The sequence below is a fragment of the Trachypithecus francoisi genome, unplaced genomic scaffold (assembly GCF_009764315.1).
Source record: "Trachypithecus francoisi isolate TF-2019V2 unplaced genomic scaffold, Tfra_2.0 Lachesis_group14, whole genome shotgun sequence".
Lineage (NCBI taxonomy): Eukaryota > Metazoa > Chordata > Mammalia > Primates > Cercopithecidae > Trachypithecus > Trachypithecus francoisi.
In genome coordinates, this window is record NW_022681459.1 from 62,498,183 (window position 1) to 62,520,998 (window position 22,816).

General features: G+C 56.5%; 1 protein-coding gene across 2 annotated transcripts in view; it reads right to left on the reverse strand.

Moving 5' to 3' along the window:
• CACNA1I (calcium voltage-gated channel subunit alpha1 I) overlaps positions 1–21,034 on the reverse strand; it is a 134,972-nt gene extending 113,938 nt beyond the window's left edge. For both annotated transcript variants that reach the window (XM_033233891.1, XM_033233890.1), the window contains exons 1-2: positions 20,507–21,034; positions 7,642–7,895 (exon numbers count right to left, since the gene is read on the reverse strand). In XM_033233891.1, the coding sequence (XP_033089782.1) occupies positions 7,642–7,874 (233 nt within the window). In that variant the 5' untranslated portion in view covers positions 7,875–7,895; positions 20,507–21,034. The remainder of the gene's footprint in view (positions 1–7,641; positions 7,896–20,506) is intronic.
• Positions 21,035–22,816: the final 1,782 nt, after the last annotated feature.

Consider the following 22,816-nt stretch of genomic DNA (forward strand, 5'->3'; position numbering starts at 1 on the left):
GAGACCTGAAGCCCTGTCTGGAGCAGAACTGAGAGGTGGCCTGCTCAGAGACAGGGGCAGGGGCTAAGTGACCAGGGTAGGGACAGCAGGCAATGGGAGGGAGTCTTCTGCAGAGATGGCGCCATTCCTTTCCCAACACATTTACAGCTCTCCAGGCCCCACTCCCCATCTTCCTGCCCTCCCACCTCCAGGAGCCAACAATCTCCCACCCTGGCCGAGCCCTGGGCATCTCAGCCCATTGCAGGCTCAGGACCCTGCCAGGGCCACCGTCAGCTCCAGTGTGCACACAGCTGCCACTCAGCAGTTTGTCCATGCTTGCCCCAGAACTCTCATTGGACCCCCCTCAATATCCCCAACTGGAGGTCGCTGTGGCCTGCATTTCACAGATGAGCAAACAGAGGCTCAGCAAGGGCAAGGGACTTGGCCAAGGCCACTGGTCTAATAAGCCAGGAGCAGATCTTCCTTCACTTGGCAACCAAGCCACAGACCCTGGGGTCACCTCTGAGTCCCCGCCTCCTAACACCAACCCTAAAGGAGCCAGAGCTGCACCAGGTCCCCTCTCCAGGCCCTCAGCTGGCACCCTGGTCCACCATCGTTTCTCGCCATCATCCCACAGGCGCTTCTCAACGGGTCTCCTGGCTGCACAGCCAGAGCAGTTTTCCTCCTGTACAAAAAGGCCAGAGCTGTGCTCTGCACAGGCTGGGCTCACAGCTCACACTCAGGAAAGGCTTGGTGGATGTACTAATGACTGGGAGAACAGTGGATGAACACGAGCCATTCCCTCCTTCGACAGCCTCAACCCTCATCATGCACAGCACAAGACTGGGATCCGAGGAGCCATGAGGAGACTGGGTACCCTGCCCTCTTCTTGCCCAGTGCCAGATGAAATCAGTGGGTGCGAGAGGCAGGGGTCTCCACCAGGTGCATGGGTGGAACCAGACGGCCACTTAGAAGCACAGACATCGGCTGGGCGCGGTGGCTCAAGCCTGTAATCTTGGCACTTCATGAGGCTGAGCCGGGCAGATCACCTGAGGTCTGGAGTTAGAGAGCAGCCTGGGTAACATGGTAAAACCTTGTCTCTAGTAAAAACACAAAAATTAGCCGGGTGTGGTGGTGAGCGCCTGTAATCCCAGCTACTCAGGAGGCTGAGACAGGAGAATCACTTGAAACTGGGAGGCAGAAGTTGCAGTGAGCCAAGATCGCACCATTGCACTCCAGCCTGGGCGACAGTGTAAGACTCGGTCTCAAAAAAAAAAAAAAAAAAAGCAGCAGCACAGACATCCAGACCCCAGCCCTGGCAGGCAGAGACTGGAGCCAGACAGGGGAGTAGAAGCAGACAGAAGTCAGCAGAGGGGAAAGGCGGGGTCAGGAGAGAACCAGGACCACAAAGGCACAGAGGCGGGGGCCCACCCACGAGGAGGGCGGCGGAGAAATGGGTGCCCTGGATGGCGCCTTCCAGACCTGGTACCTGACTTTCCCCACCCCACAGACAGGGAGACAAGGACACAAAGGGTGGGGTAACTCGTCCAGGGTTATTGGGCAGCTGGCCTCTCCTGCCTCCCGCCAGGCTGGCGCCCTCCCCTTCCCTGAGCAGAGAGGCGGCCTTCACAGCCGACTGGCTTCCCCACCATGCATCACTGCTTCCCACCACAGCAGAAGCGCTGGCTCAGCACTGGCTGGCGTGCAGGAGGCCCAGCCCAGGAGCATGCCAGGAGGGCAGGGGGCTGCAGACTTCCCAAGGGTTTGGCTTCAGAGAGGCTACAGAGAGGCAGCGGGACGCTTGCCCCACTGCCTAGAACCTGGAAACTCCTCTCTGCCCTGGTGGAGTGTGGAGAACCTGGTGTTTCTCCAGACTCTGCAGGTGGCAATGCTGTCCTGAATAAAAGCCAGGACTGGGGAGGCACAGAAGTCGGGCTTTTCATGCCAGCTCCTCCACAGCCTGGCTGTGCAACCCTGGATAAAACTGACTCAACCTCTTTGAGCTTCACTTTCCTCATCTGTAAAATGGGACTATGAGAGCCCCTACCCCCATGGGTGGTTATGAGGATTAAAGCTGATAATACAGACAAAATGCTTTCAGCAATCAGCATCAACTCTCATCCTGCACATTTCTGTGCCGGACACACTGCTGGGTGCTTTACAGGAATCATCACTAAACATCTTTAATCACCCCATTAAAGAGATGAGAAAACTAAGGCTCAGGGAGGGGGAAAGGGAAGTGAGCACAACTCAACCTGGCACTTCACTCACATGCAGCCAGTTATGCTCCTAAGAAAGGCTCTGAAGGCCGGGCACGTTGGCTCACGCCTGTAATCCCAGCACTTTGGGAGGCCAAGGCAGGCAGATCACTTGAGGTCAGGAGTTCAAGACCAGCCTGGCTAACATGGTGAGACCCCATCTCTTATTAAAAATACAAAAATTAGCCAGGCATGGTGGTGCACTTCTGTAATCCCAGCTACTCAGGAGGCTGAGGCGGGAGAATCACTTGAACCCAGGAGGCAGAGGTTGTAGTGAGCCAAGATCATGCCACTGCACTACAGCCTGGGTGACAGAGAGAGACTCCGTTTCAGAAAAAATAAAAATAAAAAAAGGAAAGAAAGGCTCTGAAAGTCTAATCTAGGGTGGAAAATAATAGGTTTCAGGCTGATGGCTCCCCATGCTGCCAGAGGTGCCCTGCTGGAGAATGCCGGGCTCGATTAGCAATGTCTGCACTGATGGGGGCATGGCCACTAGCAGCAGAACAAGCTCAAATTCACCTAAGTAACAGAGATTGGATCTGATGTTCCTTGGAAAAAATATCCTCTGAAGGTGTTATGTTCTATCTAAAGACCTGTCCCCAACGTCTAATTGAATCTACAGCAAGCAGAGTGTCGACTCAGCAGTACGTGAGGGCCCTGTTCAGGGCTCAGGCACAGGTTATCAGAGTGATAACCACACATATGGCGGCTTTTCCAGTCCCCAAAGCTCCACTGTCACATTGCCCTGCTCTGTCCTCAGTGCAATCAACCCTGTGGAGTGGGTATTACCACCCGTGTTTGACAGGTGGGGAAACTGGGGCTCAGAAATGTTAAGAAACCTGACCCATGGTCACACAGCAAGAGACAGAACCAGCCTCCAGGTCTGTGTGATTCACGTGCCCAGCACTTTCCACGGTGCCACATACCAGCTTCCCGTGATTCAAGTAGCACAATCTATCCCCTGACATTTCAAACCCAGAGGCCTTGCAGCTGCACCCCCAGCTGACAGCCCATGCCCACGGCCCAGGCCAGGCAGGGTAGCGGTGCTGACATTTGGGCAAGTGGCCCTTTCCCACCCCAGCTCGCAGGTTCCATGAGGGTCCCAGCAGCCTGCTGGCTCTCCGGTGAGTCAGGCAGTGACTCAGGGCCTAGCTCCAGGCTGGAAGAGGAGCTGAGTCAGGGAGCACCAGGCTTCAAAGGGCAGCTGGCTCTGGGCCAGGGCCCCTCAATACCAGGTACATGAGCTCAGGACAAGCTGTCTGGGGAACCCTCCCACGCTGCCCTCCCCTTCCTGTGCCTGGCCATCATGAGAGCAGCTCCCACCACCCAGACCCTCATGCTACACATCCACCATCCCTTTGGGTTCTCAGTGGGGAAGAGAGTTACCCTCTTCAGGGTCTAGACATGCAAAAGGTCATTTGTGGTAGTCACAATGATTGAAGGACACTACTACTATTGAATATGCGAGACAGAACTACAAAGCACTGTCAAGCCCCAAATGCCAATGGTGTCCCATTGAGGAGTGCAAGCTGAAGCACTGCCCCAGGCTCCTCCCATGGAGCACAGGAGGGAGTGAAGTTTCCGGCCAGGAAAGAATCCTAGAGCCTTCAGCCCCCCCCGCCCCCCCCCACACACCCCATCCCAAGGCCCTAAAGCCTACCCTGAGCACCCCATGACTGAGTCCCTGCTCCAGGGGCCCCCAGGGGCCCCCTGTGGACAGCCAAGTCTCTTGGGTCTCTGTTTGTGGAACCCTCCTTGGCCTCTCTCCCACCTGACCCAATTCAGCTATGAAATCTTAGGCCAGCAGCGGCTGCAGTCACCGGGTCCAGAATCCTCCAACTCCTAGGCACACAGCATCACAGCGACGAAGTCTTAGGCTCACACTCTTTTTTTTTTTTTTTTTGAGACAGAGTCTCGCTCTGTCGCCCAGGCTGGAGTGCAGTGGCCAGATCTCAGCTCACTGCAAGCTCCCCGTCCCGGGTTTACACCATTCTCCTGCCTCAGCCTCCCGAGGAGCTGGGACTACAGGCGCCCGACACCTCGCCCGGCTAGTTTTTTGTATTTTTTAGTAGAGAAGGGGTTTCACCGTGTTAGCCAGGATGGACTCCATCTCCTGACCTCGTGATCCGCCCATCTCGGCCTCCCAAAGTGCTGGGATTACAGGCTTGAGCCACCGCGCCCGGCCACACACACTCTTTGAAACACAGAATTTTGTAGCCTTTGAATGACAGAAGCTTAGAATTTCAGTGTCGCTGAGCCTTAAATCTTAACTTTGAACCCTTAGACTGTCACAGAAGTTTTGAGTCTGAGTGTCCCAGAGCTGACGCCTTTGAAGTTGCTGTGCTTTTGAGTCGCCAAATCTCAGGCCTGAAGAGAGTCCGTATCACACCAGTTAAGGCTGAGACCTGAATCACCTCTATCCCAGCCCAGCCTCCACAGCCCTGACCATGGGGATGCGGGAGAGTCCTCACTCTGCACAGTTCCTGGGACTGAAAAGTCCCTCCTGATGGAGGGGGGCTGCTTCCTGCCCCACCCCTTGAACCCAGGGCTCTCTCCAAGACAGACAAGAGGCAGGCCCAGCTATTCCCGAAACCAGTACTCCTCTCCCTCCTGAGCCAGCCCCACTGCTGTCTCCAACCCCAGGCCACGACCCACATGCCCTGAGGGTGGAGGCAAGACGGGTGGTGAAAACCAAGGAGACAGGGTCCCCAAGGACTCTGTTTGCCCAACAGGCCAGAAATGTGGAAAACAGGGTGGGTTCCGAGGGGGCTGGCTCACTCAGTGGTCAGGGTGTCTGAGGTCAAGGCATCCCCCATGGCGTGTGTGGCTAACACCCCGGGCTCTCAGGGCTGGAAGGGGTTACTCGTCCGGCCCCTCCTTTTTAGGTGGAGGTGCTAAGGCTGAGAGAGAGGAGACTGCCCAGGGTCACAAACACGGCAGACAGGACTCGACCAACCCCAACTGGGGGCCTCTCCGTGACACTTGGGCACCAGCCCAGCCAGTCCAGCCACAGCCCATCAGAGACACAGCTGGGTCAGACTCCCAGGCCAAGTCATCTGAGCCATGCCCCTGCCTCCAGCCCAGAGCAGTACTATCCATCCAGACCCCCTAAGGCTCAAAGAGGCAAAGTGACTTACTCATGGTCACACAGCACCCAAGTGACAGAGCCAGAATCAACTCTTCTCATCTCACCCAGGAAAGGCCCCTGAGACATTGTGACATTGTCCCCTTGGTCCTCCTGCCAGTCTTTTTCTTCCTAAAGGCCCAAAACTTCTGTGGTTACCCCCTTCTCAGGCCTGGCACTCCTCTGTTCACATGCCACAAGCCCCCGAGGTTTCCCCAGTGCTTTGTATTAAAATTAGCCATGTAGGCCAGGCACGGTGCCTCACGCCTGTAATCTCAGCACTTCAGAAGGCCAAGGCGGGCGGATCACGAGTCAGGAGTTCGAGACCAGCCTGGCCAATATGGTGAAACCCCATCTCTACTAAAAATACAAAAATTAGTAGGGCATGGTGGTGGGCACCTATAGTCCCAGCTACTCAGGAGGCTGAGGCAGGAGAATTGCTTGAACCTGGGAGGCGGAGGTTGCAGTGAGCCGAGATTGCGCCACTGCACTCCAGCCTGGGTGACAGAGTGAGACTCCATCTAAAAAAAAAAAAAACTAGCCACATGAGTGGTCCCTGCTTCCTTCTTCCCCGGGCACTCTCTGGGACAGACCAGCTCTGCCTCTTTGTCCTCGGTATCCCAGGGCAGACGTCATGAGTGCTGGGTGAACTAATTACCGAGCAGACCCTCTCACCATGCCTGAGACCCTGTGAGTCATCCCCCAGAAGGAGCAGGGTGGCTCTTAGTCCCCACCCAGCAAGGAACACCCAGTTCTGCCTCCCACTCCAGCAGAGACCCTCTGGTTTCCAAAAGTTAGGGGGATCCAGGGCCCACCATCACCTCAGCCCCCTACAGAAGGGGAGCCCAGCAGTCCTGCAGCCAGTCTCAACATCCCAGCCTGTATCTGGCATCCCTGGACTCCAGGGCAGGACGCATGCCTGCACCTGACCCAGCAGCTCCCCACGCCCTGCCCTGTGTGGCCATAAGCACCAGAACCTCGTTTCTGGGCATTGTTTGGTGGGCCCCTCAAACCACAAGGCCACCATGGCTTGGGTCCCTGGCCCCCAGCTTAACCTTGCAATCCAGTGCCACACAGTCCTTCCAGAGCATAGACCTCTCCAGCCCCTGCTTCAAATCCTGCCCTTGGAACACAGTCCCGTCCCTCGTGCAGTCTCTAAGGCCCTGCGGGGCTCCCGCCACACCTACAGCCTCACCTCACTCCTCTCTGCCCCTCAGGGCTCCAACACTGCCTGCAACAACTCCCTTCTCCAGGCTTCGCTCCTGCCATGCCCTCCTCCTGCCTCCCACTGCCCTCTCTACCCAACCAACGCCCTTCCTGATTGAGGAGTCAGCTCTGGCATTGCCCATGTATACCCAGCAAACACTGCCAGAGCACCCACGATGTGCCAGGCACTGTGCTGGGTGCCAGGGTCCCCACCTCGGTCATCTGACAGTACCCCAGAGGAGGCAAATGTTAGATCCAGAATTCCACAGTTAGATGTGACAGTTAAATACGAAGCAGAGGAGGAATCCCAGAGGGTTTCCCTGAGGAGGTGATGCTTAAGCTGGGATTTTAAGGATGTAGCAAAGGATTTGGCCAGGTCCAGGGGGAAGGGAAAAACTTTTCAGACAGAGGGAAGAGCCAGTGAGAAGACCCTGAGGCTCAGAAGAGCACGGGGGGAAGCCAAGTGGTGGGAAGTGAGGCTGGGTGGGACAGGCAGGCCCTGATGGGCTGGTTTAGGACTTTGCTCTGCACCTCCGGGGCCACAGCAAATCATGACAGTCTCAAGCAGGGGGAATATGAGCCCACTGGAGGCAGCAAGCGGAGGCAGGAGGCCTGGGAAGAGGCTACTTGGAGGCACAGCAAGGACAATGAGTCCTGCCCTGTGTGTTGGGATCGGCTGCCCTGCTGCCCACGCTCACGGTTCCTGATCACGGCTCCCATCCCCTGTATGATCACGGCCCATCAGGTGGCTCCAGAGTCTGACTGATCTGCAGTCCCAGCCCAGCACAGGTCCGGGGCCCACACTCAAGGACCCTCTGAGCCAGTGAGCCACTGGACTGACCTCACAGCCACCAGCAACTTCCAGAACCTTCACATCAGCAGAACACCAGGTCCTCATCCATTTGAGGTCTCCCCAGACCCACCCTCTGAGCTCACTCACCACCAAGGCCCAGTGGCCTCACCGCAGACCTCAGGTCTCCCAGCCGGAGCAAGGTGTGAGCAGCAGGGCTCGATCCCAGGCCCCCACCCTTCAGCCCCTGCAGGGCCCTGATCAGTCAAGGCTGCAGAGGATATGGGTTGCACACCATCTTGATACACCAGTTCCGGGGGCTGGTGGTCTGTCGCAGGCAGAAGAAGGCAACGGGCGCCAGGTCTGGGTGTGGGACATGAGGATCAGCTCCATCCAGGGGCTCCTCCAGGCCTGGTGGGGAGGATGGGGGGCTCTGGGGCCCAGGCTGCTCCACGGTGACTCCCGGCTCAGTAGCCGGGGCTGCTGCAGATGAGGGCGGGGAGGCGCTCTCAGCCATGTCCACGCTGAGCTGGGAGCCCTGGGGAAGACAGAGAGGGTGGCACGTGGTGGGGACAGGCCTGGTACTTGCTCCCCAACCTGCCTCTCCACCAATAAGTGGACGGATGCGGCTCTGACAGCCCACCTGAGCCCCACAGGCCCCTCACCCTCACTCTGAGGTGAGCATTACGAAACAGCCGAGGGCCCAGCTGCACCCATGTTGGAATCCACTTTCAAGCTGGGCGATCGTGGGGCAAGTCTGCTCACCCTGGCTGAGCCTCAGTTTTGGCAAATGAAGATAGTAGGGAGAATAAAGCCTTCTTAGAACATAATTGTGATATTAACTCTTTTTTTGTCTATTGGCAATTTCCTGTATTTGAAATCTTTCATTATTTAAGAGAAAAAATGTTTAAGTAATATAGAAAATCAAAAAAGAAAGAAGGGAGGGAGAGAGGGAGGGAAGGAAGGAAGGAAGGAAGGAGGAGGGAGGGAGGGAGGGGAAGGGAGGGGAGGGAGGGAAGGAAGGAGGGAGGGGAAGGGAAGGGAGGGAGGGGAGGGAGGGGAGGGAGGGAAGGAGGGAAGGAGGGAAGGAGGGAAGGAAGGAAGGAAGGAAGGAAGGAAGGAAGGAAGATCGGTTAACTTTTTTACAAGACTAGAGCTATGTATTTATTGCACCATAAAGGTAAAGAAAACTTACAAGAAAAAAAAGGTGATTGTAAAGACAGAAATGATTGCCAGGACAATTCAGGTTACAAAGGCAAAGTTGGGGTGCTGCAGAATCAGAGACTGGGGGAATCCTGGCAAGCCAGGAGGGAATCACAGTCGGCTTCCCTGAGGAAGTGACCCCTGAGCTGAGACCTGCAGCTGAATCCTTGACCCAGGGACCTCCTAGCCACTTCCTTACAAGGTTGAGAACCCAGGAATCTTAGAGCCCAACCTCCTTGCCTTACAGATGAAGAAACTGAGGTCCAAAAAAGGGACAGGACAGACATGTAGCGGAGTAACAGCAGAAATAGAATTCCAGTCAAAGGCCAGCCACGTGGTTCACACCTGTAATCCCAGCACTTTGGAAGGCCAAGGTGGGTGGATCACCTGAGGTCAGGAGTTTGAGACCAACCTGGCCAACATAGTGAGACCTCATCTGTACTAAAAATACAAAACTTAGCTGGGCGTGCTAGCGCACACTCTAATCCCAGCTACTCAGGAAGCCGAGGCATGAGAATCGCTTGAACCAAGGAGGTGGAGGTTGCAGTGAGCCGAGATCACACCGCTGCACTCCAGCCTGGGTGACAGAGCGAGACTCCGTCACAAAAAGATAAGTCCGTTCAGAGCCCACTTCCTGGGTCTGTGGCCCAGGCAGCTGCACAGGGCCCCGTGCTCAGAAGGGCCCTGAACTTGCTTTAGAATTCTGCTGTCACCAACATGAAATTCTTAATTTCTTATCAAGAGGTCCCACATTTTCATTTTTTTCTAGGTGTTGCAAATCATCTCGCTGGCTCCGACTCCAACTCAGGGCACTTCTACTCCCTGTGGCCTCATCTGATGCTCACAACCACCTCAGGAGGACTGTTATGCCCATTTGGCAGGTGAAGAAACTGAGGCCAAGAGAACAAAGTGGCTTGTCAAGGCTACGCACCCAGCCAAGTGAAGCACCAGGTGGTGTTCAGAGGCCAGAATCCCAGCACCAGACCCCCAGGCAGGCTTCACGACAACTGACGGTGCCCTCGCTGGCCGAGGGCCTCCACAAGCAGTCAATGGCAAGATGGGACGGACAGCCCCACTCCCAGGTCCTGCCCTTCACCACCTCACCCCAAAGGGCACCAACCCCTAAAACTTTGTCCACTAAGGTCCCTGGGACCCTAGAACCCCTACAGGGCCAGTCTGGGCCGTGGCATTGAGAGATGGGACCCACATCCCTGGTGCCCACCCAGTTGCTGCTGGGCTGTCGACCAAGCCACCCGGAGCTGATGCATTTGGACATTTCTCTGGCTCCCGGGGGCAACGGGCGGGAGTTGGCACCTCCTGCCACTTCCCCTGGCTGGTCAGGGAGGCAGAGTTTTCTCCTGAGCTCAAGGCTTTGCTCTTGATTCCAGAAAAACAGCCACGGGCCTTACATAAGCTCCCAGGCACCTTGGCCTGCCACGTGCAAACCTCCTGAGCTGAAACATACCCTCCCTAGGGTGGCTCCAGCTCTGCCCACCACCGTGCCAGCCTCGGAGCCCACCACTCCCTCCCCTGGCCATTTGCTCTGGCCAGACTGGACCTCCTCAGGTCCTAGGCCGTGCTCCCGCTCTTCTGTCTCACTGGGTCACCTTCTCCTTCCCCCAGGCCCTGTTCTACCAGGCTCTACTGATTCATTTGTCCAGTGAGCACCTCCTACGTGTAGGCTTTGGGCTATGCTGGGGCACGAGCCGGTCTCGGCACCAGCCCCCATTCAGCCCACACTTCCACAGAGGAGAGAGACACACCTATCGGTTAATTTCTCTCTTCTTTTCCACAACTCTTATCACCATCAAACACAGTGCATAATTTATGTCTTTATATCTCCACGATTTGGTGTCTCCCCATCCTAAGAGAAGCCTGTAAGGGAGGTGTATCCCCTCACTGCTGTATCCCCAGCACCTGGAATGGTGCCTGGAGCATACTAGTGCTCAATCAATACTTGTTGACTAAGTGAATAAAAAGTGCTGGGAAATAAACAAACAAGGGGGAAAGGTGGGAGTGGAGACAATCATCTTGCCCTCTCTAAAGGAAGAGATGTTTAAGTGAAAACCAAGAATCAGAAGGCAGCAGCCCTGACTGATCTGCTGGAAGAGCATAGGAGGAACAGCACGTGCGAAGGCTAGGAGAATGGGGCCTGCTCAGCGTATTTAAGGAACAGAAGTGAGGCCTAGCCGGGGGCAGGGAGGTGGATGAAACCGAAGAGTTCGGCAGGGCCCTAGGGAAGAACACAGAGGAGCCTGGGTTTTATCCCCCAAGTTCAATAGAAGCCACAGGTGGGTTTTAGGCAGGGGAGTGGTGTGCTCTGCTCTGTTTCTAAGCCATCTCTCTAGGGGCTGAAGGGAGAGCGGATGAAGGGGCAGGGGTGGAACAGGAAGGGCCAGGAGGAAGTGGGCTGGCCTGCACTTGGCTGCTGGTGAAGACAGGGAGAAGGGGGTGGATTGAGATTTATTCTCGCGGTAAAGCACCTGGCCTTGCATCGACCACAGTGGCACCAGCATTGCTGAAGTCCTTCCTGAAAGCACACAGGCGGAAAGGGTGCCCCAGACTCCAGGACTGCACAAAACCACCCCCTTCCTGTCTCTGGACTATGTCGCTTGCGCTGACTTGCTTGTTGCCTCTCGTGGCCTGTTTAATGCCACCACACTGTGCTACCCTCTGTTCTCACACCTCTCCCCTCACTGTGGGGCTCCCAGAAACCACACCCCTAAGGCCACCACCCTCAACTCTCTCTCCAGCGGCCACCCAGCCTCCACCCTCTGATCTGCTTCCAGCGACCACTCAGCCTCCACCCTCTGACCTGCTCCCAGTGACCACCCAGCTTCCACCCTCTGACCTGTTCCAGTGACCGCCCAGCCTCCACCCTCAGACCTGCTTCCAGTGACCACCCAGCCTCCACCCTCGGACCTGCTCCCAGGGACCACCCAGCCTCCACCCTCGGACCTGCTCCCAGGGACCACCCAGCCTCCACCTTCTGACCTGCTCCCAGTGACCACCCAGACCATCTCCCTCTAACCTGTTCCTTAGCAGCTTCCCAGGCCACTACTCTCTGACCCACTCCCCACTCCCACAGCCCCCAAGTCCAGTCCAGAAATCTCTCTTTCCTGTGTTTGTGGCCCAGCTCCTATCCCAGATGCCTGTGTGCCCATGGCTGGAAGCCCTGAGGGACTGGCAGCTGGGCCTCCCTGGGCTCCAATCTGTCTGCAGATGGAGCCTCACAGAGACTAAAGGACTTGCTTTAGGTGACAGCATTGGTGAATTCAAACTTAGGTCCATCAGGTGCCAGAGTCTGAGCTGCCTCCACGTTCCCGAGTCCCCTTCTTCTAGGTGCTCCCAGGGCCTAACCCTGATGCTCCTTCCCCTGAGTGGCCCACCAAGCAGCAGTGTGGCAATTGGGCTGGCCTCCAGGAACAGGGATAGGAGCAGAAGCCTGCTGTGTCTGGAACACAGACCCCCATTCCTGACTCCGGCAGCCTCTTAGAGCCTCAGTTTTTCTCTCTATAAAGCTCAGCCCTCCTCCAGCCTGCTTCAGGAGGCTCTTGTTAAGAAGCAACATGATGGGCTGCCAGGCTCTGTGTCTCACGCCTGTAATCCCAGCACTTTGGGAGGCTGAGGCGAGTGGATTATCTGAGGTCAGGAGTTGGAGACCAGCCTGGCCAACATGGTGAAACCCCATCTCTACTAAAAACACAAAAATCAGCCAGGCGTGATGGCGTACACCTGTAGCCCCAGCTACTCGGGAGGCTGAGACAGAAGAATCGCTTGAACCCAGGAGGCGGAGGTTGCAGTGAGCCACAATTGTGCCACTGCACTCCAGCCTCGGTGACAGCAAGACTCCATCTCAAAAAAAAAAAAAAAATAGAAGCAACATGTTGTAGATGGGGAGGCACTCTGGTGGATGGCTGAGCATGCACTGGTCCAGCTGTGTCATCCCCAGGGGCTGCTACCCCAGTCCATTCTCTGTCATCACCATCACCACCACCATCATTATCATTATCACCACCTCTACCATCACCACCATCACCAACACCATCTCCATCATCACCGCCACCGCCATGATCACCACCACCATTATCATTATCACTACCTCCACCACCACCACCATTATCATCACTACCACCATCACCACCACCACCTCCACCATCACCACCAACACCATCACCAACACTAGCATCATCACCACTACCATCACCATCATCAATATCACCACCATTGTCCTCACCACCAACATGATCATCATCACCACCACTACCATCACCACCACCTCCACCATCACCATAACCAAAACCATCATCACCACACCACCATCACCATCACCACCATTACCCTCCCCACCACCATGACCACCAACACCACCATCGCTAACACCATCATCACCACCATCATCGCCATCACCAACACCATCATCATCACCATCACCATCACCAACACCACCATCATCACCACCATCACCACCATCACCAACACCAACATCATCACCACCATCACCATCATTACCATCACCAACACCATCATCACCACCATCACCATCATCACCACCATCATCACCACTATCATCACCATGACCCCACTAAGCAATGGCCAACAGGCTCTCTATGCATCATCTGTGTCAATTTTTACAACTCTATGGAACACAGATCATTCTCATTCTTACTTCATGGAGAGGGAGACAGGGAAACAGGGAAGTACAACCATGACCCTAGTCAGCCAGCTGGTGCCAGGCAGAGTTAGCATCCCAGTTCAGGTCTGCTTACTCCCAAGCCCAAGCACTGAACCATTCCAGGCACCAGCCTGGGACGGGAATGGTGCCCTGGAACCAGGCCTCCCCAAGCTGAGTAATCAGACAGTGGCAAATACAGCTGCTGGTCCAGTCAAGATGTCCAAGTCTTCCCAAGGCAGTGGGGAAACTTGCCTCCCAGAATCTTCCAGCCAGCACTACAGAACCCTGGGAGTGCAGTGTCAGAATGTCCTGTGTATCCAGAGCTCAGAGCCCTGGTGAAGGAAGATCTGAGGCCTGGCCTGGTCGCCCCAGACCCCGTGTGTGTGTGCATGTGTATGTATATGTGTGTACATGTGTGTTTTCATACAGTGAGGCAACTTGTTTATCCCTTTGTCAACAACCACACACCAGCTAATATCACTAGTAGAAGAACAAGCAACAAATTCGTTCAGGAAATACTAGAATCCAGGAATTTCAGACTATCTTAGAATCACCCAGAACTTCGGAGGCCCAAAATATTAACTACAATCATTCTGAATCTATAGTGTGGGTTTCAAAGCACGGGCAGTGGAAGCTGAGACCTGTATTCGAGTCCTGACAACAATCCACCTTAGCACACAACTCAGCCTGGCAGGTGCCCACAGCTACCCTGTCTATAAAATGAGACGACGACCACACCGTGGCAGGGCTGCTGTGCAGACAAACTGGGGTAGCACCACCGGGCACTAGGCAGGTGCACAGTGAGACGTGAGACTCCTGACAGTCTCCCATCCTTTTTAGTATCCTCAGCCATGGAGTTCCAGACTCCCGAACCCCAGGGGTCCCAGAAATGGTGTCTGGTTTTAGACTCTCGTCTCCAGATCTTCAAACAGAGAATCTCTGAAAAGAATGAGAGCCAGGAGGTGACCTAATCCATCACCATACACACTCACAAGCACAAAAATCACACAGTCACATTCACACACCCACAATCACATGCTCCATACCACACTCACACACAGACACACAATCATACACATACACAGGTAACACACACTTTCAGATGCAACCTCACACACAGACATATGTACACACATAACACACACAGACACACACTCACAGACACAATCACACACATGGCACATAGGTACATCAGCATGCATTTATACAGACACACGGACACACAATCACACACACACAATTACACACACATACATAACACACAAACACAATCACACACATGCAGACATACACACATAATACACACTCACACAGACATACACACACACAATCACACACATAGCACATGGGTACACCAGGATGCACTCAGACACACACACTCACAGACACACAATTACACACACAGACATACATAGAAACACAATTACACACACCAACATACACACATAACACACAGACACACAATCACACACGGCACATGGGTACACCAGCATGCACTCACACAGACACACAGACACACAATCACACACACACACATAACGCAGACACAATCACACAGACATTCACACACAACACACATTCACACAGACACACAACCACACACGGCACATAGATACACCAGTACCCATTCACACAATCACACACACACACAATCACACACAGATATACGCACATAACACACACTCACACAGACATACAACCACACACGGTACATAGATATACCAGCACCCACTCACGCAGACACACACACTCACATACACACAATCACACATGCAGACATACACACTCACACACTCACAGACACATACATATGCACACAGTCACACAGATACACTCACATAACATACACTCACACTGACACACATAGACACGCATGCACACAAAGAATACATAGGCACACACAATCACACACATAACAATTAGACATATACTCACAAACATACGTACACGCAATCACACACACTCACACATAAACACACAAAACACCCATTTACAGGCACACTCATAACACACAGACACACTCCCATACAATCACACACCCAGACACAGATATGCACACAATCACACAGATCACATACACTCACACACATACTGACACATATGCACACACAGAATACACAGACACATACAGACAATCACACACACATAGACACAACAGCCACTCACACATACAAACCAATGCAGAGTCTGCATCTGGTGATCCACAGAAAAGCCTTTGTGAGACTGCAGGGAGCCTGCCTTCCAGAATCTTCCAGCCAGTGTCCCAGAGCCCCTGGAACCCTCTATCTGCTCCCTCTTCCACATGACAGCCCTGCAGACACATGACGACAGCCCGCCCACCCCTGAGCCTCATCTGCCCCAGGCCTCTTGTCACCAGCTCCCTCAACCATTCCTTGGGTGACAATTTCCACATCGTGTGCCTCCCTGGGGCCCCTCCCCAGTCACACTCAAGTCTGTGCCCTTTCCTCTGCATGGGCAGGACCGGATTTGCACCAAGCCACCCAGAGCACAGCAGACAGGTTACATGCCTGATTCTGGCCTTTCTTGATGCAGACTGGGAGCATCAGAACCCAGTTGGCAACCCAGTCCTACGGCAGCACCTGTGGGGCATGTGGTCCACTGATCCCCTCAGATCTTCTTCAGAGAAGCTGAGCCAAGCCAGAGCTCCTCAGCCTAAAGAGGAAAGGCTGAAGTGTGGCCCTCCCAATTGCATGACCTGTCACAAAACTTGCTCTGGTCTGGTCAGCTGAGCCTGCCCACATCTTATAGCCATTCATCTCAGACCTGTCACAAAAATAAACAGCTAGCCCTCCCAGCTCTGCAGCCTATTGAGTGGGTTCAGTCAGCAACCCCTCCCGTGATGGCCAACGAGAATCAAAGCCGACATTATCTGTGAGTACTTACCATATGCCAGGCACAGAGTAAGCTTTTGAGAAGGGCTTTTGGTCTCTCCACCTGATAGGGGAGGAAACTGAGGCACTGGAAGGTTAAAGGATCTTCCCAAGGTCAAAAACTACTTAGTAAAAGAGCTAGGGTTTGGATCTGGGCAGTCCAGCTCCAGGTCACCAGTTAAAGGGTTATCCAGGCCAGACTGTGGACAGGAGGTTGCAGCCCACCCGCGCCCCCACCCCCTGCACCTGCCCACATGTCCATCACCAGGCATTGCCATTTGTTTGTTTTCAGCCAGCTCTCGGCCCTATGACAAGCGCGGCAAGTGAGGCTGTGTCGGAACCTCCATCAGTGTGTTTGAACATCTCCCAGCAGGCGCTGCTGCTGATCAGTTTTCACTCACTCTGCAGCAATTAGGGCCTTGGGTCTTACTTCAGCTAGCAAATCAGGGTGAACATGGCCCCTGATGGGAGGGAGGAGTGTCCAGCAGGAAGAGCACTGGATCAGGAGTCCCAGGACTCAAGGACCAGCTCTGCCCTCCCCACATCACACGGTCTCCCCAAGCTTCGTTTCCTTTTGTATAAAATGCAGAAGACGATGCCTTTTCTGACTTGAAAACCAGATAGCAAATGGGGAAAAACATTTGGAAAACAACTTCATGAAAGAAAAGACAGCTTCATTGTACGAGGCCCCATGCTAGGTGCTGCAGAAACACGTCTGAGCCGCACAAAAATCCTTTCAGCTGGAAGGTATTATCCCAGTTTTATAAGAAGCGGATGCTCCTGCGATGCTAGGTGACCTGATCCTCTTGCCATGGTTGTGGACTTGCTCATCTCTACCCCAGCTGGGACAGAGCTTAGGCCCCTCCCAAAAGGGGCCTAAGACCTTAGAATGACAGAGGGCTGGATGCAGCCCCCGCTGCTCAACAGGGTAAGTCGGGCAGCAAGACCCTAATGCTCCTCTCTACATGCACCGTTAGCCAGACCGCTCTGGCCGGAGACAAGCAGAAGGGGGCAGTAGGTAGAGGCAGAGCCTCAGAGATGAAGGGAGAAGTTCTGGGAGGCAGGGCCAGGTCTACACTGAACCTGGCCCTGAAGAGCCCACAGCCTCCACAGAACCTCCACCCTCAAGATACCATGTCCTTCTCGTCCTCTCCTGCTCAAGGAGCCCCAAAAGCACCCAGCTCTTTTGCAGAGGTGTCCAAACACGCCATGCTAAATCCTCTGTGATCTGCACCTCTCATCTATCAATACGGTCTGGGTTCTCCAATCCCAGAGCACGAGTGGAAACCAGGACTTGTGGTCATGTCCCCACAAAGCACCTGGCAGGGGAGGCCCGGATCCTGTCACAGGCACAGCAGCTCCAAGAGGGCAGGTTTTGTCTGTTCCCTTCCATTCACTGCTGTGTCCCCTAGTGACCAGAACAGGCCTTAGAACACAGTACGTGAAGAATAAATATTAGAGAGAAAAGGAAATCAGAAAATCCAATTTGTTTTCTTCCCTCTGTAGACTGGCAGCCATGGTGGGGGAGAGACTCAACCCACATCTTCCTGGATATCAGGATCCACAGACCCACGGACCCATGGATCCACCATCCACAGATTCAGACACATACACCCACAGATCCTTAGATCCCTGGACCCAGACCCACAGACCCACACATGCACACTCCCAGAGATCCACAGACCACACACCCACAGTGTGCAGAGCATATACAGCTCCCTGGGCCCTGTGAGCCCCCAGGCCAGACCCAGGACTCCGGGGGCACAAGAGCAGACTGAAGGCATTAAGGCTGGGGCATGTCCTAGGAACATATGGGAAGAAAACATTCTGCGGCAAAGAACAGGAGGCAGGGAAGGGGCTGGAAAGGAGAAGTGGGGACATGAGGACAGGCGAGAAAGAGGAGCAGGGGAAGAGCTGGCAACAGTGGAGAAGGATGTAGGGGAGAGCGCCCTGCTCTCCCTGCAGCCCAGAGGGGTCTCTATAGACCCCCACACGCAGCCCAGCATCCCCTCTTTCCAGACAGTTTTTGACACCACGAGCTACGGGGCTGAGGAATCAGAGAAGGAGGCAGCTGCCGAAGTGGAGACAGCCACGGATCAAGGAGCCACACTGAAGCCTGTTTGGTTCCCTTGGAAAACACTAGGAACTGCGGGGTGGCAGGAGCCCCGCCAGTGTGGGGGAGGGACGGAGTGGTGCCCAGAAACCGACTGGCCTGAGAGCCCCTTCTTTGGGGCTGAGGCCCAGGGCAGCCACAGTTGGGGTGTGGGGTGAAGGTGGCAGAGAGGGCCATGGAGGGGGGCATGATGAAGGAGACTGGGGGAGGGGAGTCGAAGGTGGTGACCCCCATGGGCTCAGGGTGGGGAACTGGGTCCAGAACCACAGAGAGGGTGCAGTCCCCAAAACTGCTCCCCGTTTGGCTATGGGCTCAGCAGGATGTCTGGAGCAGAGAGAGGGTGAGAGAGGAGGGGGTTCTCACGGCACCCTCCAGCCCTACCTGACCACTCAAGGTCAAGGGGAGGCCGCAGGGACCCAAGGACTGCCTGGCGCCCCCTGGTGGGCCTGGGAGATGCCCTCTCAGCTCCAGCTTTCTCAGGAAGGCTTGGAATGGGGGCGAGGGGAAGGGCATGCAGGGTGAGGAGGAAGAAATGGGGAAGAAGTGGGCAGAGAACTTTGGTCAAAGGAAGGGAAAGGGGCCTCCGGCCAGCCCTGCAGCCCCTTCCCCAAGCCTCCTATCGTGAGCCCTGGGACAGGCACAGCAGCTCTGCACAGCTAGGAAGAGAGCATGGAGGGCACGGTGTGGTGCCCAGGCCCTCTGGGGTTGTGGGCAGGTTCATAGGTTTGGTGCCAGGCCAGCTCAACAGCCTCCAGGCACACACTTTCCTTTTCCTTTTCCTCCCCCTGCTGCAGCCCCAGACCTGGTCCCTGCTCAGTGTCACCCTGTCCTGACCTGTCATCCACTGGTATCCCCTCCCTCTGTCTCTGCATTGACGGTGGAGGTGGGAAGGGAACTGGGAGGTCTCTAGACTCCCAGCCCAGTTCTGGATCCTGAAGCCTGAACAGAAAGTTTGTCCTGAAGGGTGGACAAGAGTTCCTGAAGTGAGTCCTTAGGGCTAAGAGAAGCCACAGATCCAAGAGGTGACCAGGTGCCAGCAGGGCCTGAGAACGGGGCGCAGGGAGGTAGGCCCACACCCCGGGCCAAACCCTTCCCCTGGGCCGGGCCACAGACCCACACCTCTGTTCACACAGCATCCTAGCCCCGAGGTGGTGCCAGCCTCTGCGGGGTGAATCCTCCAGGCAGTGAGAGACAGAGGACGAACTGGCCACTGCCTGGGCCAATCTGAGTGCTCCAACCAGGACTCTCCTCACATGGTGATCAGACCCCAGCACACCACACACGCCAGACACGCAGGCCCACTCCAGTGCTCGCTCATTCTCTCTCTCTGTCTCTCTCTCTCTCTCACACACACACACACACACACCTGGACCCAGGACACAGACCCTCAGGACGAGAATATAGCGCAGAGGTCTTCTCAGACCCCAATCTCATCCTCAGATCAGGACCCCCCAGGGCTCGGACAGGGAAGAAAGACACTAGCAGAGAGGCTGACTGAGGCCTCAGCCCGGGCCCCACCACAGCCCCCTCTCCCAGGCACCATGACTTCCCCCAAAAGAGGCCTCCCCACCACTGCCAAGCCCCCTAGCCCCTCACAGCTCCCCCCAACACCACCCAGTAGGCAATTAGTACCCAATCATCATGAGCACTCATTACATAACACCTCCAGCCGGCGAGGGTCCCTTTCACCCCTAGAGCCCCGGCTCCGACCCTGGCCTGGCTTCATGCAGCGAGGCCTCCGCCCTGCTGGGGTGCCGGCCAAAGAGGGGGTCTCCGCCACCCCCGCCTCCAGCAAAGTTAAACCCTGCCCGGGATTCCCCCATCCAGTGACCCCGCTGCCGCTCTCCCGGGCCAGCGCTCCCAGCTCAGCCCGCCGGACACGGGCACCAGCTCTGGCCCAGCTGCCCGCAGAGCCGCAGCCGCTGAGGGGCGGCCGGACGCGCGGACAGCCCGGGCCCCGGCCGCCAGCCTGACTTGTTGAATAAATTTCTGCAGCGCTGGCTCAGCTGGCTTCAGTATTGGCACCGAGAGAACTTTCGTGGCCTTGGAGAGGGGACCGGTCAAAGTTTCCTGTCCTTCCTCCCAAGGCATGGCCCCGAAGGCGCGGGATGGGGGGCTCACCTGACGGGTACGCGCGGGTGGGGAGGATCGGTCCCCAGAAATAAATAAATAAATGCCCCAGTGAAGAGAGAAGCCAACGCGCCAAGAAACTGGCATCGAAACGGAGCCCTCCCTTCCTTCCCCCCACCCACCCCGCCCCCACCTACCTTGGCGTGGACCTGGCCCGGCCGCGGGGGGTCGTCCAGGTTAGAGACGCGGGGACGACGCGTCCGCACCCGAAGCCGGCGATCGAGAGGGACCTCCAGTCCCGCCAGCCGACCCCCCGCCAATTCAGGATCAGCTGAGCCCCCGGGGCGCGGAGGGCGTCGGGCGGGGGGCGGCGGGCCCGGGGGCCCGGGCCATGGTGGGAGGAGGAGGCGGCGGCGGGCGGGAGGGACGGCGAGGCTCTGGGCGGGCGGCGGGCGGGAGCGCGGCGCTCCGGGCCGGGGCGGGGGCGCGGGTGCTGCGGGGACCGAGCGGCGGGGTAAGTGCCCGGGAGAGACCGGCGCGGCGGGGAGCGCGGGGCTGGGGCCGGTCTCTCGCCCGCCTCGGCTCTGCTCGCGCCTCCAGCTCCGGGCTCGAAGCGCGGGGTCTGCGCGCGGCGGGGGCTGCGGAGGAGCCCGAGCGCCTGGCGGTGCGGGGACGTGCGGCGGCGGCGAGACCGAGCCGCGCCGCGTGCGAGGAAAAGCCGTCCTTATACTGACACCAAATGTCTTCGGGGAAAGCTGCAGGCGCGGGACGCTGGAGGGGGGAGGCGTGGAGGCGACAGACTGACTGACGGCTGTGGCTGGTGAGCTCCCTGCCCCTCCCCAGGGGGCAGGAAGCCCCCGGCCCGCGGCCAGCTCCTTAAAATTCAGGGTCCTGCCTGGGGGAGGGTCCTGACCCCTCAGCATGGGGGCTGCGTCATGAGTAAGAAGAGGTGGGGGGGTGGCAATACTGACCACCCCCGTGTCCCAGGTGACTGCTCTGCCGCGTTCCACCCTGGCTTCTCACTGAGATCCAGGTCCGGGGTTTTTACCCCACTGTCCCGGTAAGGGGTCACCCACCTAAGGCCCCAGCTCTTAAACGGTAGAGCTGAGCTAGAACCCAGCTCTAAAGGTCGCTCCACCTCCCAGGCTGCCTCCCCACTTCTCATTCACACCCCTGCTTCTTCCCACCCTCCTAGGCTTGGCTGAAAGGCCACCTCCTTCAGGAAGGCGTCCCAGAGGGCCCCCAGGTGGAAGGGATGCACCTCCTCCAGGAAGGCCTCCCAGAGGGCCCCCAGGTGGAACGGATGCACCTCCTCCAGGAAGGCCTCCCAGAGGGCCCCCAGGTGGAAGGGATGCACCTCCTCCAGGAAGGCCTCCCAGAGGGCCCCCAGGTGGAAGGGATGCACCTCCTCCAGGAAGGCCTCCCAGAGGGCCCCCAGGTGGAACGGATGCACCTCCTCCAGGAAGGCCTCCCAGAGGGCCCCCAGGTGGAAGGGATGCACCTCCTCCAGGAAGGCCTCCCAGAGGGCCCCCAGGTGGAAGGGATGCACCTCCTCCAGGAAGGCCTCCCAGAGGGCCCCCAGGTGGAAGGGATGCACCTCCTCCAGGAAGGCCTCCCAGAGGGCCCCCAGGTGGAAGGGATGCACCTCCTCCAGGAAGGCCTCCCAGAGGGCCCCCAGGTGGAACGGATGCACCTCCTCCAGGAAGGCCTCCCAGAGGGCCCCCAGGTGGAACGGATGCACCTCCTCCAGGAAGGCTTCCCAGAGGGCCTCCAGGTGGATCCAGCTGCAAAGGCTTCAGTCTCGCCACTTCCCAGGACCCTGTCACACCGATTCCCCCAATCCCATGCTCCTCAGGCCTGTCTCCCTTCCTATCTCACCCAAGGGCTGTGGACTGGGGAGAGGGAGTGTTCAAGGTTATCACCTCCTTTTATTTGTTCATTTGCATGCAGCCAAACAAATTAAAGGCATCAAGACTCTCCCCAATGCAGGCCAAATGGCCTACTCACTGCCTCCCAATGCAGGAAGCATTTAGTGAGCACCTGCTGTGTGCTAGGCACCTCTATAAACCGCGTGGAGTTCCACCCTTTTGACCCCATTTTACCGAAGAAGAAACTGAGGCCAGAGATGAGCTGCCTGGCAAAAGTTACTCTGCTGGGAAACAGTAGCCCCCAGTATGAGGCCAGTGCTCCCAACCCCTGCCTGCCTATATGTCATCACACTGGGCTGCCCAGCACAACCCTCTCCACCTCCTGGGAGAATGTGTGGTGAGCGGCACCAGGGGGATGCTGAGGGCTGCCTTGGGCACCCCCATGCTGGCAGATAGTCACAGCTTTAGAGAAAGGTGCACTCTGGTTTGATCCCAGCTCTGCTGCTTCCTGACTGAGGATGGGAAGCAAGCCCCTTAACATCTCGGAGCCTCAGGTGCCTCATCTGTGAAATGGGGATAAGGGTTCACACTTTGCAGGATGCAAACCATCTTTAAAGGGCTTAACACAGTGCCTGACAC